Below are 14144 nucleotides of genomic sequence, written 5' to 3' on the forward strand. Positions count from 1 at the left end.
ACCTTTCTCCCGCAGCGCACACACTTATCTAGGTCCTGGACTCGCTTGGCTCCCGAATCCGCTTCCCGAGACTCAAATCCAGAGCCCCGCCTCTAACCCCGCCTCCGCCCGACCCAGCAGAAAACCGGGCGCGGAAGTCGGGCGGGCGACCCGCGGCGCACTGGGCATGCTCGCCCGCGCGGTGGCGGCGCGCGCGCGTGAGGAGCCGCCCAGCGTGCGCGNGGAGCTGAGGAAGGGAAGAAGTCTAGTCGCCAAGCCCAGCCTTCAGCGGCGCGCAGCCCCGACGGGGCCGCGGCAGGCGTGGTGCGAGCGCCGACGGAGCCATGAGAGAGTACAAAGTGGTGGTGCTGGGCTCGGGCGGCGTGGGCAAGTCCGCGCTCACCGTGCAGTTCGTGACGGGCTCCTTCATCGAGAAGTACGACCCGACCATCGAGGACTTCTACCGCAAGGAGATCGAAGTGGACTCGTCGCCGTCGGTGCTGGAGATCCTGGACACGGCGGGCACCGAGCAGTTCGCGTCCATGCGGGACCTGTACATCAAGAACGGCCAGGGCTTCATCCTAGTCTACAGCCTGGTGAACCAGCAGAGCTTCCAGGACATCAAGCCCATGCGGGACCAGATCATCCGCGTGAAGCGGTACGAGCGCGTGCCCATGATCCTGGTGGGCAACAAGGTGGACCTGGAGGGGGAACGCGAGGTCTCTTACGGTGAGGGCAAGGCCCTGGCCGAGGAGTGGAGCTGCCCGTTCATGGAGACATCGGCCAAAAACAAAGCCTCGGTGGATGAGCTCTTCGCCGAGATCGTGCGGCAGATGAACTACGCGGCTCAGCCCAACGGCGACGAGGGCTGCTGCTCGGCCTGCGTGATCCTCTGAGGCGCCCGCGGCCGCCGGGCGCCGGCCTCGCTCTGCGCACAAAAGCCAAAAGCATCCGACTCTCTAAATGTGATTTCCTTTCTTGCTTTGAGATTGGAGACGACTTTGCATTGGCCGGGGTGTCCCGGGAGCCCGGCTGGCTTCCGGGGCCCGCATCCCTTGCCTTCGCCCCGTGTCCGAGGGGTGCCCCGTCCTGACCATCCGAGACCCTGGTGGAAATGTGGCTCTTTGCAGCATGTACGTTTCTCATTGATTTCGGTTGACGCATATTCCCCCGTTTAAGTGGCCGTTAGGGTGCTGTATTGGCAGCTCGACACCCGGCAAGCAAAAGTTTCAGCCTGGAAATAAATGGGGGTGGGGAGGTGGAGGAAGTGGAGGGGAAGAAGGTGGAAGGGGGGGTCTTCTCTCTCTCTTTCTCTCCCTCTGTCCCTCTCTCTCTTTTGTTAATGACTCTTTTCTAGTTCCGAGTTTTAAATACATGGAAGTCCAGTCCAGTCCGGGAAACCCATATGAAGGAGCAGAAGGAGAGGAAGAAACTCTTGTTTTTTCCTTGTTTTCCAGGAGTAGCTGGAAATTTAGATCGGGTTCCTTTCCTGCCAGCTTGGAAGGGCAACCCCTCGTGACTGGTTGTGATTCTGAGGATGTCTATGCAAAGTTGGATTCTTGTTACATTGTATCCAATCTGAAGTATTGCACATCTGAACTGGGACTGTTAACACTGATGCCAATACAGTGTGGGGTGCCAGAAAGTGTCTGCTGATATTTGTGGAAAAAAAAAATCTATTTTGTTTACCTACTGTATCAAAGGGGAGCCTTGGGAGAATGGTAGTATTTTTTTTTATCAGCTGTGAAAAAAAAAATGTTACAGATCCTGCACATTTTTGTGTGTACTATGGTGTGTGTGTGTGTGTGTTTTAAGTTTAGCTTTTTTTTTTTTTTTTAAAATTCTTTTGGTTGGCAGCAACAGATTTTAATGACTAGCTTTTAAAAATATAATACAAAGACTATGTAAATGTGATTCAGGGCCCCCAGCACCCCTGTGTCTGCAGAGTGCCTTCAAAACTCAGCTGTTCAGCCGCTGCCAACCGGTGAATTTCCCACCAGTACCAGAATCTGCTATTCCCCAAACCACTTACCAGTTTCCTTTCAGTAATCTTCCTGAAGGAGCCAGGACAAAAGGGCCTGTTGTTCGGTGAATTTATTATTTTCAGCCTTTAAAATGTAATGTCTATGTCTTGTAATGGGTTGTCCCTCCCCCCCCCCTTTTTTTGCTTCATTTTGTTCAATTTTCAGGTATTTAGCTCCCCTTACATATTATTTTTTAAATGTTTTGATTTTCTGTTATAGGGTGTACCTTCAGAAGCAAGAGCAAGATTTCACTGTTATGATGTATCAAGTTCTAATTGTAATTTTAATTCCACTCGTTTAATCATTGTCTCTTCATTTTAAGACTTTTAATACAAAATGCCATTTTTAAAGAAACAAGCCCAAAAGTATTGTTTGTGTTTCTGTGTTTCATATTCTGTGATGTACAGCATCAGTGGTAATGCAGTATCATGGCTGAGGTAGGCAGGGGCAGGAAGCAGAGCTGTCAAATTTTGAAGATAACAGATGTATCTCTGTGACAAGTTGGGTGTGACATTCCTTCCAACTTCTTAAATGTGGAGAAAGTCCTCAGGCCTAGGAAGCCCTGGCCATACCTGCTGACTAAAAGATGAGGAGGCATCTTGGTTGTATTCTGAGATGGAGCCATTGGCTTGCTCTGGGTAGTGGTGTGGGGGGTGGGGGGTGGGAGGGGCACCAACTGCTAATGCTGACTTAGAGCTGGGAACTTCACCCTCAGCCAAGTAGGGTGGCACTTTGGGTCCTTCATCCTGTTGTGTTTATGTTGTGCATCAAGTTGAAAGCCCGTTTGGGGATGATTTCTCATGCTGACATCATGCCATGTGGTGTGTTTTGCACTGTATCTGAACCTGTCATAGACAGTATTTCAGCAGTTTCATTTGGAAACAGATCTGTTCCCTTGATCTTATTGCACTGTGCTGTGTGTGGACCATATTTGACCTCATAAATTCTTCCTTCTGACAGTAGGAGGCAGTGTAAGCTTTTTTATTTTTTATTTTTATTTTTCTTAAGGAGGTCTTTAATCTGTAAAATAGCCTCTACAGAATAAAAGAAAGTGTCTATGTATTTTAGAATACTTGATACATCTTAGGTTTTAAGTATAGTTGAAGTGTGGTGAGTCTTCAAACAAAAGGGATTTATTCCCCTAACAAAGCCAAAAGAAATTAGAGGCTATAGGTTTCTTTAAAGCTATATTAACATATCTTGCCTTAAAATATGTGTTTTTTTTTTTTTGTTGTTGTTGTTGTTGTTGGTTTGCCTGGGAGGCATTTCAGTATTCCTTTGTGGCAGAGGAATTATTTATTTTGATTGTGATACATAGACCTGCCCCCCCCCCTTTTTCCCCCACTGATCCCACTTAGGTTGATAATCAAACACAATTAGAAAGCAATTGTAGAAACTGAGAGAAACTGTCCAAATTGATGTATTGCAAGGATTTGTTCTTGCATTTGAGTAAATTTGGTTACTTAATTCAATCCAAAGTGTTGAAAATTCTGAAGATGTGACAAGTACTCTGAAGGATTTGTAAAAAACAAGGTATTTGATGATTCTATCATTCTTAATTTTTATTATTAATTGGAAAGCCTTTGACAAAAAAGCTAGTAGGTATATAATTTAAGAAATTATATAATCCTGACAGGAAATATTTGAAAATGGGAATTTGGAAATGGAATAGATTGCTGGGTGCATTAATCACCTTCCCGCAGGGTTTAGTCACTTGCATGACTAAATTCTGTATAGGTCTAGGGTGGCAGAGCAGAAGAGTTTAACATGTTTTTACTGAATACTGTAAAATAAATGCTTTTTGAGTTCTCAAAGCAATTTTATGTGTACTGGAGCAGGAAAAATAGTTCTGTGCTGTTTTGGTTTTCTCTGTTATTTTCTGGACAAAATTGAGAGAAATTTAGGGACATTTCTACTTTTTTCTTAAAAAAACATTTTTACAATGTTTATTTGGCTAGGAGGAACCGCTTCTGGTATTGTGGTGTGAAGAGATAAGAGCATTTGTTTGAATGACAAAGTCAGGCTGACTTGGAGTGTGAAGGAAGTAGAGCAGGGAGGGAGGGAGGAAGGGAGGAGTTTGGGAAAGGAGGCTTCTTGAGGAGCCTGGCTGGCTATTAAACTTGACCCCTGCTGTTTTTTAACAGCTTTCTTTTTTGGCCTCTGACAGCCATCCCAGTTTTATGTCATTTCAAAGGATTATTTTTCTCCTCCTTTGTGACCACCTCAGGAAAGTTGAAGTATCTGTGTAATCTTAACACCTTCAGCTTTGAGTGCTGTGGATTTTGGGTCCTGTTTTCCATGTTAGCTGCTGACATGGACTTCATTGAACCAGATTTTGGAACCAGATCTGTATGATGTTAGAGTTCTCTGTGTGTGAGACTTCATGCCTTCTGGTTAGTTAATATTTCCTGTGGGTGGGAACCCTAAAACGCCCCATCTGTTGAGGTTTCCTGGTGGCACTCTTAAGTGAGTTCTGGGTGGGAAGGGATGGCAAAGAGAGAAAGCCGAATGTGGCAGCTGGGTATTGGGAAAGAGATGCCAGTTCCTGTACCTTAACTGTCATAGAAACATAGATTTGTTTTGCATGACAGCTAGAATGAGTTTCTACATTGTAAATGTGAAGGGAACCAAGATTTTATCTGGAGATCACCACTTTTAGTTAAAATGACATCAGATATTTTTTCACATTGTCTGCTTAATCGGGAAAAGCTGGCTAACATAAATTTATGAAAATGTAGCTGGTTTTATTGATGGTAGGCATGATTAGATGAGTTTAATCAGATGGAACCCTAGTTCTAGATGAGTGTTGATCTACTCACAGTAGGATTTTGGTGGCTTGAAAAGGCTATAGAGATTTACCAGAGGTTCTCAAAGGATCATAAACCAAAATGAATTGAAGGTTAAAACATTGTTGGACCCCTCTTCCAGTTTTTTGTTTAATTCAGTGGATTTGGGTTAGGACTTTTGTCATTTTAATTTCTAACAAGTTTCCAGGTGATTGTGATGTTGTTGGTCCAGGGACCATACTTTGAGAACAAATGACCTAGTCCAAACTCCAGAAGGGTACTCTCCTGAGAGCCTCTTGTATAGAGACATAGATGGAAGACCTGGGCACTCTTGTAGCCTGCTTTCTACCAGTTGTAGAAAACCTCCATAGAAATCCACTGCTCCAGAAGACACCCACCATTCACACTTGGATTGTCAGATTGTCCTGTGAGTAGGACAGGGCAGACACATTGCAGACGGGGCTTTTGATCATTGTCACCTTCTCTGAGCAACTTGGCTGTGGTTTTAATGTTAATTTGGTTGACTCTAAACAAAAAAGTGATCAGGGACATAGCTTCAATGATTAGAATCAATGGTTGCAATCAACCACCCTCTCATCCCCACCCACCCCCATGTTTTTGAAAAGAGAGTCTTTGGCAAACTGCTTTAAGCTAATTTGTCTTCTCAGGACTGCAGGTATATAGTTCAGTACTTGAAGCCCTGGGTTCCATCCCCAGAACTGCAAAATAAGTAAATAAATTAAATGAATAAATAAATAATAAAGGAAATAATAAAATATTTGTCTTCTTTTTCCCTTGAAATAAAAAAGGCAAGCATTTTAATTTTTCCTGCTTCCTAGCAAGGATTCTAAAAATAAATTGTTAGAGAATTTTAATTTTCAGGTTGTAGTGATCACTGTGTGTATGTGTGTCTTCTCAAAGGTCCAGGTGCTAGTTAATTAATTCAGTCTCAGTTCCGTTGTTACCCAGTCTGGAAAATGCATTTTACCCAACTGGGGCTGTGTCTTGTCTCATTATGCATCTTAACACCCAAGGAAGTTCCCAGGACTCCAGGGTAAAGGTCTGGGAATTAAAGGTAGTGTCGGGGCTTAAGAAATTGTGGGCTGAGGCCTGAGGATATAGCTCAGTGGTAGAGCCCATGTGTAGCTTTCATGAGGCTCTGGGTTTGATCCCCAGCACCAAAAAGGGGGGAAAAAATAGTGTGTTGAGATCTTATAAATAATGGAGTTGCTCTTCTCAGATTTCAGAGCTGGGTGGAGTTGATAAGCTGAAAGAGTAAAAGCTGTTGTTCATGTTTGGGTGTGAAGAAGGGACCTTACTCAGAACTCCTTTACATCTTTAGTATTTTCTGGACTTGGGGTATTTGCTTGCTTTTACCCTAATAATGATGATGTTAATAAATGTTTCTGGCAAAAATATTTCTTGTTCACCTTCTTGTTGACTGTTCTCCTTTCTGTAGCACGGCAGTCTTGGGCTCACTGTCTTTGCTTAGTAACTATTTGCAGAATGAAGGGAATATGGAATATTTAAAAAGTCTGAAACTACTCAATAGAAGCTGCACCATGACTAGAGAATGGTAGGTTTTTGTCTTCTCTATTGATGCTAGGTTTGTCATGATAGTCTTTGGAACTATGTCTTCCATTTCAACTACACATAAAATAAAATTTTTGTGGTTTTTTTTTTTTTTTAAAGTCTAGTTTGCCATCTGTTAAAAGAAATTGGTATATGTTATTCCGAGGCTACATTTTACTTTAAAACATTTATGGCTGACAGTTTGAGCCTTGTGAAGTGTTAGAGAGCTCTATCATCAGCTAGTGCTAGTGTAGTGAAAGTCTAGCAGTGTTAGTCTATTTTTATCTTGACTTTTATGTTGATTTCTACTGCCATTACTTTGGATTACTACTACTTGATTTTATTAAACTGTTCACATTTCAAGGTGATATTGGTTTTGGAATAATATATTTTAACAGCATCCTGATTACCATTTCTAAGACAATCTGAATTATTTAATAGTTTATTCATTAGAACTCAACTATCTTAAGAGAGTGAAAGAATAATGGATGAGGAGTTCTAAAGTCTTAATCAGTAAGTCTTAATTTCTAAGAAGCAGAAATAGATGTCCGGAATGGATAGATGGGAAAAGCAAAATGGCCTTGTTGCTTAGGGAATCCTGAGTGTCCATGGGTTTTATAACTTGGAGGGAATATCTCTTTGTGTTGTTTCTTGCTCAGTTGACAATACTTACTCTTTGAAATAAATTTTCTTGCAGGATTATGTGAGGCTAAGTTTGTTAGAGCTTTGAAAAATGTGTGGTTCATTTATTTGTAGTCAACTGGCTGAAATGGATTCCTTTTTTATTCCACAAACATTTATTGAGCACATACTATTACCTGTGGGCAAAGACTAATGTTTAACTTTAATGTTTCAAGAGCAACAATCTTATGCTTCTTTCCCTAGTGGCTATGAGAATAGCATGCATTAGTACTGGTATCAGTTATAATGCTGTAGGTCTGTCTGGCAGGCAATAAAGTAGATAATTTTTTTGAAAACTGGACCTATCCTCAGAAAGGCATGAGGATGTTGTAAATAAAAGTGGATCCCATGAAGATTCAGAAACAATTGTTTTGTTGTATGTGGTACTGTGTGATAAAACTACTGTGGTTTCATGTATTTGTGCATCATTTCCACTTTCCTTTTTGAGTTTCTCTAAAGTTGAACATAATCTGTTCAAGTCAAAGGGAAAAGGGGGAAAAGTTTGAAATTTATTCACTTTTTTTTTTTTTTTTAAATGAGAAAACAAACAGGAGAGAACAACTTAGGTTCTATTTTCCAGGAAAGAAATAATATAAGCATAGTCTTTTGGGGTTCTTCATGTAAAGAAGACTCAGGGCAGGGTATTTTTTTGGAAAGAGATAATCTTATAAAAATGAATGTGCCAAAGAACGAAGCCGACATTTCAAGTCTGCTAAGCTAATAATATTTTATATAAAAGCTCCTCTCATGATTTTAGAGCTTGTTGGAAGAAGGCAACCAGCTCAGAGAAAGAGATGTTGGGTACCAAGTTGTAAGAGGTAAAAATAGTGCAACAAAAATGTGTGAATTGAAGGGTGGAGTTGTGATTATTAATCTCCTGTGGTTTGTAAAATGATTTCTAGTGACTAATTCCAAATTGTAGAAGTAGCAAAAGAGTTAAAGGAAGGGTCCTTAATTGATTTTTTGAAAAATCTGATTGCTATAGGATCATTTATGAAATACAGATTTATTACTTAGTTTTATAGCTTGAATCAAGGATTTCATTATTTTTTATGCTCTCTGACCATTTATAAAGTTTTCAAACTTTGGTTTTAGCCACAGACTCAAAATATTCTAACACTAATATGCTTATTAATATTAACATAATAAAGTATTCCCTTTAGAGGCAATGTTTTATTGAGTTATATCTCATTCAAGAAAAGAGGCTCAGCCTGGGGCTGCAGCTCAGTGGTAGAAGCGCTTACCTCACATATGTGAGGCCCTGGGTTTGATCCACATAAAAATAAATAACTAAAAATAAAGATATTATATCCATCTACAACTAAAAAAAGAAAGAAAAGAGCCTCTAGACATCTGTACCAGCATAATTCTATAAGAATGTTTAGAAATGCATTTTATATATTATAATGTGCATTTGTGTATGTATTAAAATATATTCTAGGTAGTTTTAAATTCTACACTGTAAGTAGGTAATAGCATTACAAGACTATTTCTAAGTTTAATTTTAACATTATTCATCTCTTACTAGAGAAACTCTTGAGTTTGGAATTGAGTTTAGTTATTTTAGCTTTTCTGAGTCATATTACCTCTTATTTTTCCTTTTGTGTATCATTTCATTCATCACATCTTTGCTTAAACAAATGGTTTTCTCTGTCCCTAATCCACACTAATAGATAAAAGACAGAAGCGCTGTTTAATGGATGGCTGTGTAAATATGGTATTCACATAATAGAACATTTTCCCACTCTATTTGCAGTCAGAGAAGATTGCCCATTCAACAGGTATTGCCTTGGGTACAACCTCTGTGTTTTGTTTTTAAAACTGATAAAAGTTTTTTTTTTTAAAAATGAATTAGTTTGTAGGAATATTTATTTCCACGTTTTTAGAATTGTCAAAAAATATTTCCAGACCATTTCTTCTTCTTCACTAGTCCTGTGCTGAGGCCAAAAATTTAGAACTAGACCCAGCACAAAATTTAGAACTAGCCCCAGAGATCATGGCTTTATGAAGGGTGGTACCAGTGGTCACCAAGCCACCTGAAAGCAGACCTGTTTCCCTGCGTGTCCGTGCAGCCCAGCTTTCCCTGGGTCACTGAGGGAGCCTGGATGGTGGTCGGGGACTGATGTCTCTTCATCATGTTGGTAGCTTTGAGCAGGTGGCCCCAGCGCTCCTGTTGCTAGGTAGAGGAGTACCTGGAGCAGGAAGAGGAGTCACTATTTGGCCACATCCCCACTCCCCTGTCCCTCTAACTCTAGAGGATTCCTTCTGTGCAAAGTTGTGCTCCATTAGGAAGTCGCAACTTGGAAGCTGCGAGGACCTAGCGCTCTCCTATGGGCTGGAGCATCCTGGTGCTGTCATAAATGCACTGGGGATCTGTCAGCCTCAGCCCTAGGAACAGGTAGGGCCAGACCATGTCTGTCTCCAGGGTGCTCAGCAGCAGCCCTGGTCTCTACCTGCAAAATGCCAGGAGCATCCTCCCACCCCGGTGGTGACAGTCAAGATGTTGGCAGCCATTGCCTGTCAAGGGCACCATGGGCCCAGCTTGAGAACCACCACTCACAGCCTAACCTCCTCGGGATGGAGGAGGCTAGCCCAGAGGGGGAGGCTGAGTCTCAACTGGTCTGAGAGCAGTTAGGACACCCCTTGCTCCTGAGCACTGTGGTGAGCGCTTTCCTTTTAAAACAAGCACCAGTGGCTCCTCTGGTGCTGTAGACACCCCCTCGGCCACTCTGGGAAGTCCACGCCTGGGGGAGACAGTGCAGCCATATTTGTCAGGTTTGGTTATCTGGAGAGGAGGCTACTCCAAAGAAGAGTGCATTCCAGCTGGATGATGAACTGATAGACACGGGCCTCAGGGCAGCTGACCACCCATCAGGTGAACTGGAACTTGGGAGCTTGAAGGCACTCCTGCAGCTTAGGTCCTGGCCCTTCAGTCTTTATTGGGAGACAGCCTAAAGGCATCTGGCTTTTACACATTTCCCCCTAGTGTACCTCACAGCCCTTGAGACAGAGGCCAGGACCCTATTCCGAGCCTGGCCTCCTGGCTTTGGATAGAAAGGACGTCCTTTCCCTGTGGATGTTCATCTTTACCATCAGCATCTCCCTTTCCTCTGCACACACCTCCCTGCGCCCAAACCCGCAGGGTGGCCCCAGGAACAGCGCAGCATGGGCAGTGGGGAGTGCATGGTAAGGAAGTGCCTCTGGAATCTGACAGCCTCTATTTAGTACATGGACTGTGACTGCCAAAACCTGGAATTCAGCATGAAGTATCCTGTCAGCAAGTTCATTCATGTGGTATTAACTCAATGACCTCAAATCTTGACTCTGAAGAAGCAGGATCGCTTTTGTCTTCAGGTTTTAAATGAAGTAGGTGTTTCAAAACCTGTGCGATATACCCGTAAAAACTTTAAGCAACCAGATCTTTAGGCACTTTGCTTGTTGGGACAATGCTCCACATTGCATAGGGCGTGCATTTTGAAATCAAACATTCCTATGCACAGGGAATGTCACAGTTTTGTAATAACCAGAGTGATCTCCAAGCACCCTGAAAAATGCTACCAAGCTGGAAGCGTCTATATAAACAATGTGGGCATGAGTTGGTTTATTGGGGAGGACTACTGGGGATTGAACCCAGGGTTGCTTTACCACTGAGCCATATCTACAGCTCTTTTAATGTTTTATTTTGAGATAGGATCTTGCTAAGTTGCTGAGGCTGGCTTTGAACTTGGGATCTTCTTGCCTCAAACTTCCCAGCTGCTAGGATTTATAGGCATGCACTGCCGCACCTGCCTCATAAGTGATTTGAGTAGCTGAAACTTCCTTCTCAAATTTAAGAATAATTTTGTAGTAGAATGGATTGTAATGATAAAAACATTTTTATTTTTCATAGTGTCTTTTTATTGAATTGAAAATTGAAAGCTTGAATTTAATTGGTAATGTGATTTCAATTAAGATTGGAAAAAAACATTTGATATAACAAAATTTCCTGTTTTTCTTTTACCTGTCTTCCCACTTTATAATCATTTATCTGTGCTATTTTACAACTTTTTTCTTTGGTTTTATTGGCATTGGGGAATGTTGTTCTTTATAATTAAAAAAAATCTATAGCAAAGGAAAATAATGAGTTATGAATCACTGTGTCCAGTAGTCAAGAAAATATATGTATTCATAATTTTAAATGAATAAATTCATTATATAGAATGTTTTGCAATATTATTATTTGCATTTGTATTTTATGACATGAAAATGATTTTCAATTCAATGCTTTCAGTAGAAAACAAATTCACCCTGTGATGTAACCATTTTATTATTATTTTAAAAAATCAGTAATTATTTTTAAGTACTATCATAAACTTTTCCTAGTTTACATTTTGTAGCAAAATTCCCATTTTCTTATTTAACCTTTTTTTAAAAAAATCTCAGTAGAGTGGCATTTTCTGAATAAAAGAAAAATGTATATTAATTACCCAAAGTTATAATTTGGATTCATCATGGTAGAGGTGATTTTGGCAAGATGTATATCATCTTAATTACAAGTAATAGAGTTGTTTTGTACTATCTTGTGGGGAAGTATCCAAACTGCCTATAGAGTGGGAGTGGAGTAACAATTCTGAATAATGAATAGAGATGATAATATAGCAAAAATAAATAAATAAATAAATAAGATAGCCTAGAAAGTACTTTGATTTAATCACTTAATATGCAGTTAAAAAATTATATGATGAAAATGATCAGTTATGGTAAGATAGTGAAATGCACCACCTAAATTAACTTTATTTTTACTTCTCAAGTCCAACACTTAAACTATAGATAAGGCTTTTTAAAAATTTTTTTATTTTAATGTTTTTGGTCAGAGGTTATCAATAGATTTTGTTGTCTGCAATGAATTCCGAGAAGAGTTTAAAGTATTGTATATGAGAACTTACATAGTTTACAGGAACCTGATTTTTACATTTTTAGTATTAGAATGAAAGCTTTTTATAGATTCTGGATTCTTTAAGAAGTAGAATATTTTATCAAAAATAATCAGGAGATAGTTGATAAAGTGAGCTTGTGATTACTGTTGACATCAAATTGAAATTTGATTTTCTTATTTAAGTTTGTGAACCAGATATTTTCTTGGCTAATCTTTATGTACATCTTAGAGCAAGGATGAGCTCTGTATGAAATTTGTTATCTTAAAAACTGGATCCTTCAGAATACTTTTCTCTTGGTGTTATTTTTTTGTAACATAATTTGCCTGAATAGTGTTAAAGCTCTTGTCCAAAATACACTCTTAAGTTCTGGTTCCCATAGCAACCATAATTTACTCTCTTACATAACTTTTTGTTTCTTACCATGCTGAATACATACAATGCCACTCTAATTAACTTTGGTCTTTCCTTGGATTTAGTGTATAGTTTCCAGGAAGAGAAGGTAGAGGAAGGTGGGGAGCAATAGGGTGCTCATAGAACCTGCAGATTGAAAACAGGGGTTTGCTGAGTAGTAGAAGTATTTACTTAGGATTTCAACCATATTTTACTATGTTTGCAGTTAGGAAAAATTATGGTAACAGGCACACTTGAATTCATGATGGACAGCATGCATGAATAAGTTCCTTAAGTCATAAGACAGATGTTTAGTGACTCTTACTATTAGTTTCTCCCACTAGAAGGTGAGCCTGTATTGGCAAGAACTGGAACTGTAGCTCATCCTTGTTTCCCAGAACGCAAAACAGCGCCAATGCAAATTAGTATTATTAGTTGAACAAATAAATGAACAAATGGTTATAAAGAGAAATAATTTTTTTAACTACAATGCTAAAATAATAGACCACAATTAGCAGGAAAAAAAAAATAGACTATCAAATTCTACATCAACTTCATGCAACTATTCTTACAAAGTAAAAAGCTGTGGGCACGTTTTTAATTTTTCAATTCTGATGAATTATAGATTGGAATGGCAGAGCTATTGTAGTGTTAATGAACTTAAATGTTATGTCAAGTTGTCAAAAGCAAGGTTGAAATTGTTTCAGGATATTGGGAGAAATTAGTATCTTACCCACCTGTGCCTCCTATACACTGGCTTTCCGAATTCAGGTTTGTGTTGGCTGAGGCAGAATGATTCTTAAAAAAGCTCTGTACAAAAATTAAATCATTTAATATATAGTTAAGAAAATTACTATTTAATAAACACACTTTTGAATCATTTAAGAACAGATCCATTATTTTATGAAGGAAAAAACTATTAGGTAACCTTTTGAATTTATGTTATATTGAAATTTCTTTTTCCTTTTTCTATCTTAAAAGTATGTTACTACTGTATCTTAATTGTGCAGTTTTATGGATCTCTCTGTAACATTTCCACACATGCATATCTCATGCTTTGACCATGTCCCTTCGTCCCTCCCCCATTCCCCTTCACCTTTTCCTAATAGTTCCTTTTCTATTTGGGGTTCATCCTTAGTTTGTTTGTTTTAACTAAAAACTGTCCACATAGGAGAGAAAGCATGCAATACTCATCCTTTTGTAGTTCATTTTCACTTAACACAATGTCTTCCAGTTCCATTGATTTTTCTGCAAATGACACAATTGATTTTTTGTGGCTGGATAATGCTGCATTGCGGCACACACACCACATTTCTTTCCTCTGCACTGTAGACGGGCACCTGGGCTCATCTGTGATGTGGCTATTATGGTCATGCCACAGTGAACATGGACACGCAGGTCTCTCTTCTGCTTGCTGACTTTGTCCCTTTGGCCACAGACCCAGGAATGGCAGAACTGGATCATATAGTGGTCTGATTTTTTGTTCTGTGCGGAAGCTCCACGTTGCTTTCCACAGTGGCTGTACTGATTAGCAATCCCATCAGGAGTGTATAAGGGTTCCTTTTCCTCTACATCCTCAACAGCATTTATTTTATTATTTTATTTTAAAAAAATATTTATTTTTTTAGGTGTAGTTGGACACAATACCTTTATTTTATTTATTTATATTTTTTGTGGTACTGAGAATCAAACCCAGGGCCTCACATGTGCCAGATGAGTGCTCTACCGCTGAGCCACAACCCCAGCCCCTATTTTATTATTTTTGATAAAGCCATTCCAACTGGGGTGAGAGGGAA

The 14144-nt window shown here is 39.9% G+C and overlaps 1 protein-coding gene across 1 annotated transcript; it reads left to right on the plus strand.

The window, feature by feature from the left end:
• Positions 1-202: 202 nt before the first annotated feature.
• Rap2b (RAP2B, member of RAS oncogene family) lies at positions 203-8881 on the plus strand. Its single transcript, XM_048794392.1, has one exon. It carries the CDS (start codon positions 324-326, stop codon positions 873-875), a length of 552 nt encoding a protein of 183 aa, XP_048650349.1. The 5' UTR covers positions 203-323; the 3' UTR covers positions 876-8881.
• Positions 8882-14144: the final 5263 nt, after the last annotated feature.

Source organism: Marmota marmota, unplaced genomic scaffold (genome assembly GCF_001458135.2).
Source record: "Marmota marmota marmota unplaced genomic scaffold, marMar, whole genome shotgun sequence".
Taxonomy (NCBI): domain Eukaryota; kingdom Metazoa; phylum Chordata; class Mammalia; order Rodentia; family Sciuridae; genus Marmota; species Marmota marmota.

What these genes read in the sequence shown, in the direction of transcription:
- Rap2b (XM_048794392.1), top strand. Translation starts at nt 324, where the DNA reads ATGAGAGAGTACAAAGTGGTGGTGCTGGGCTCGGGCGGCGTGGGCAAG.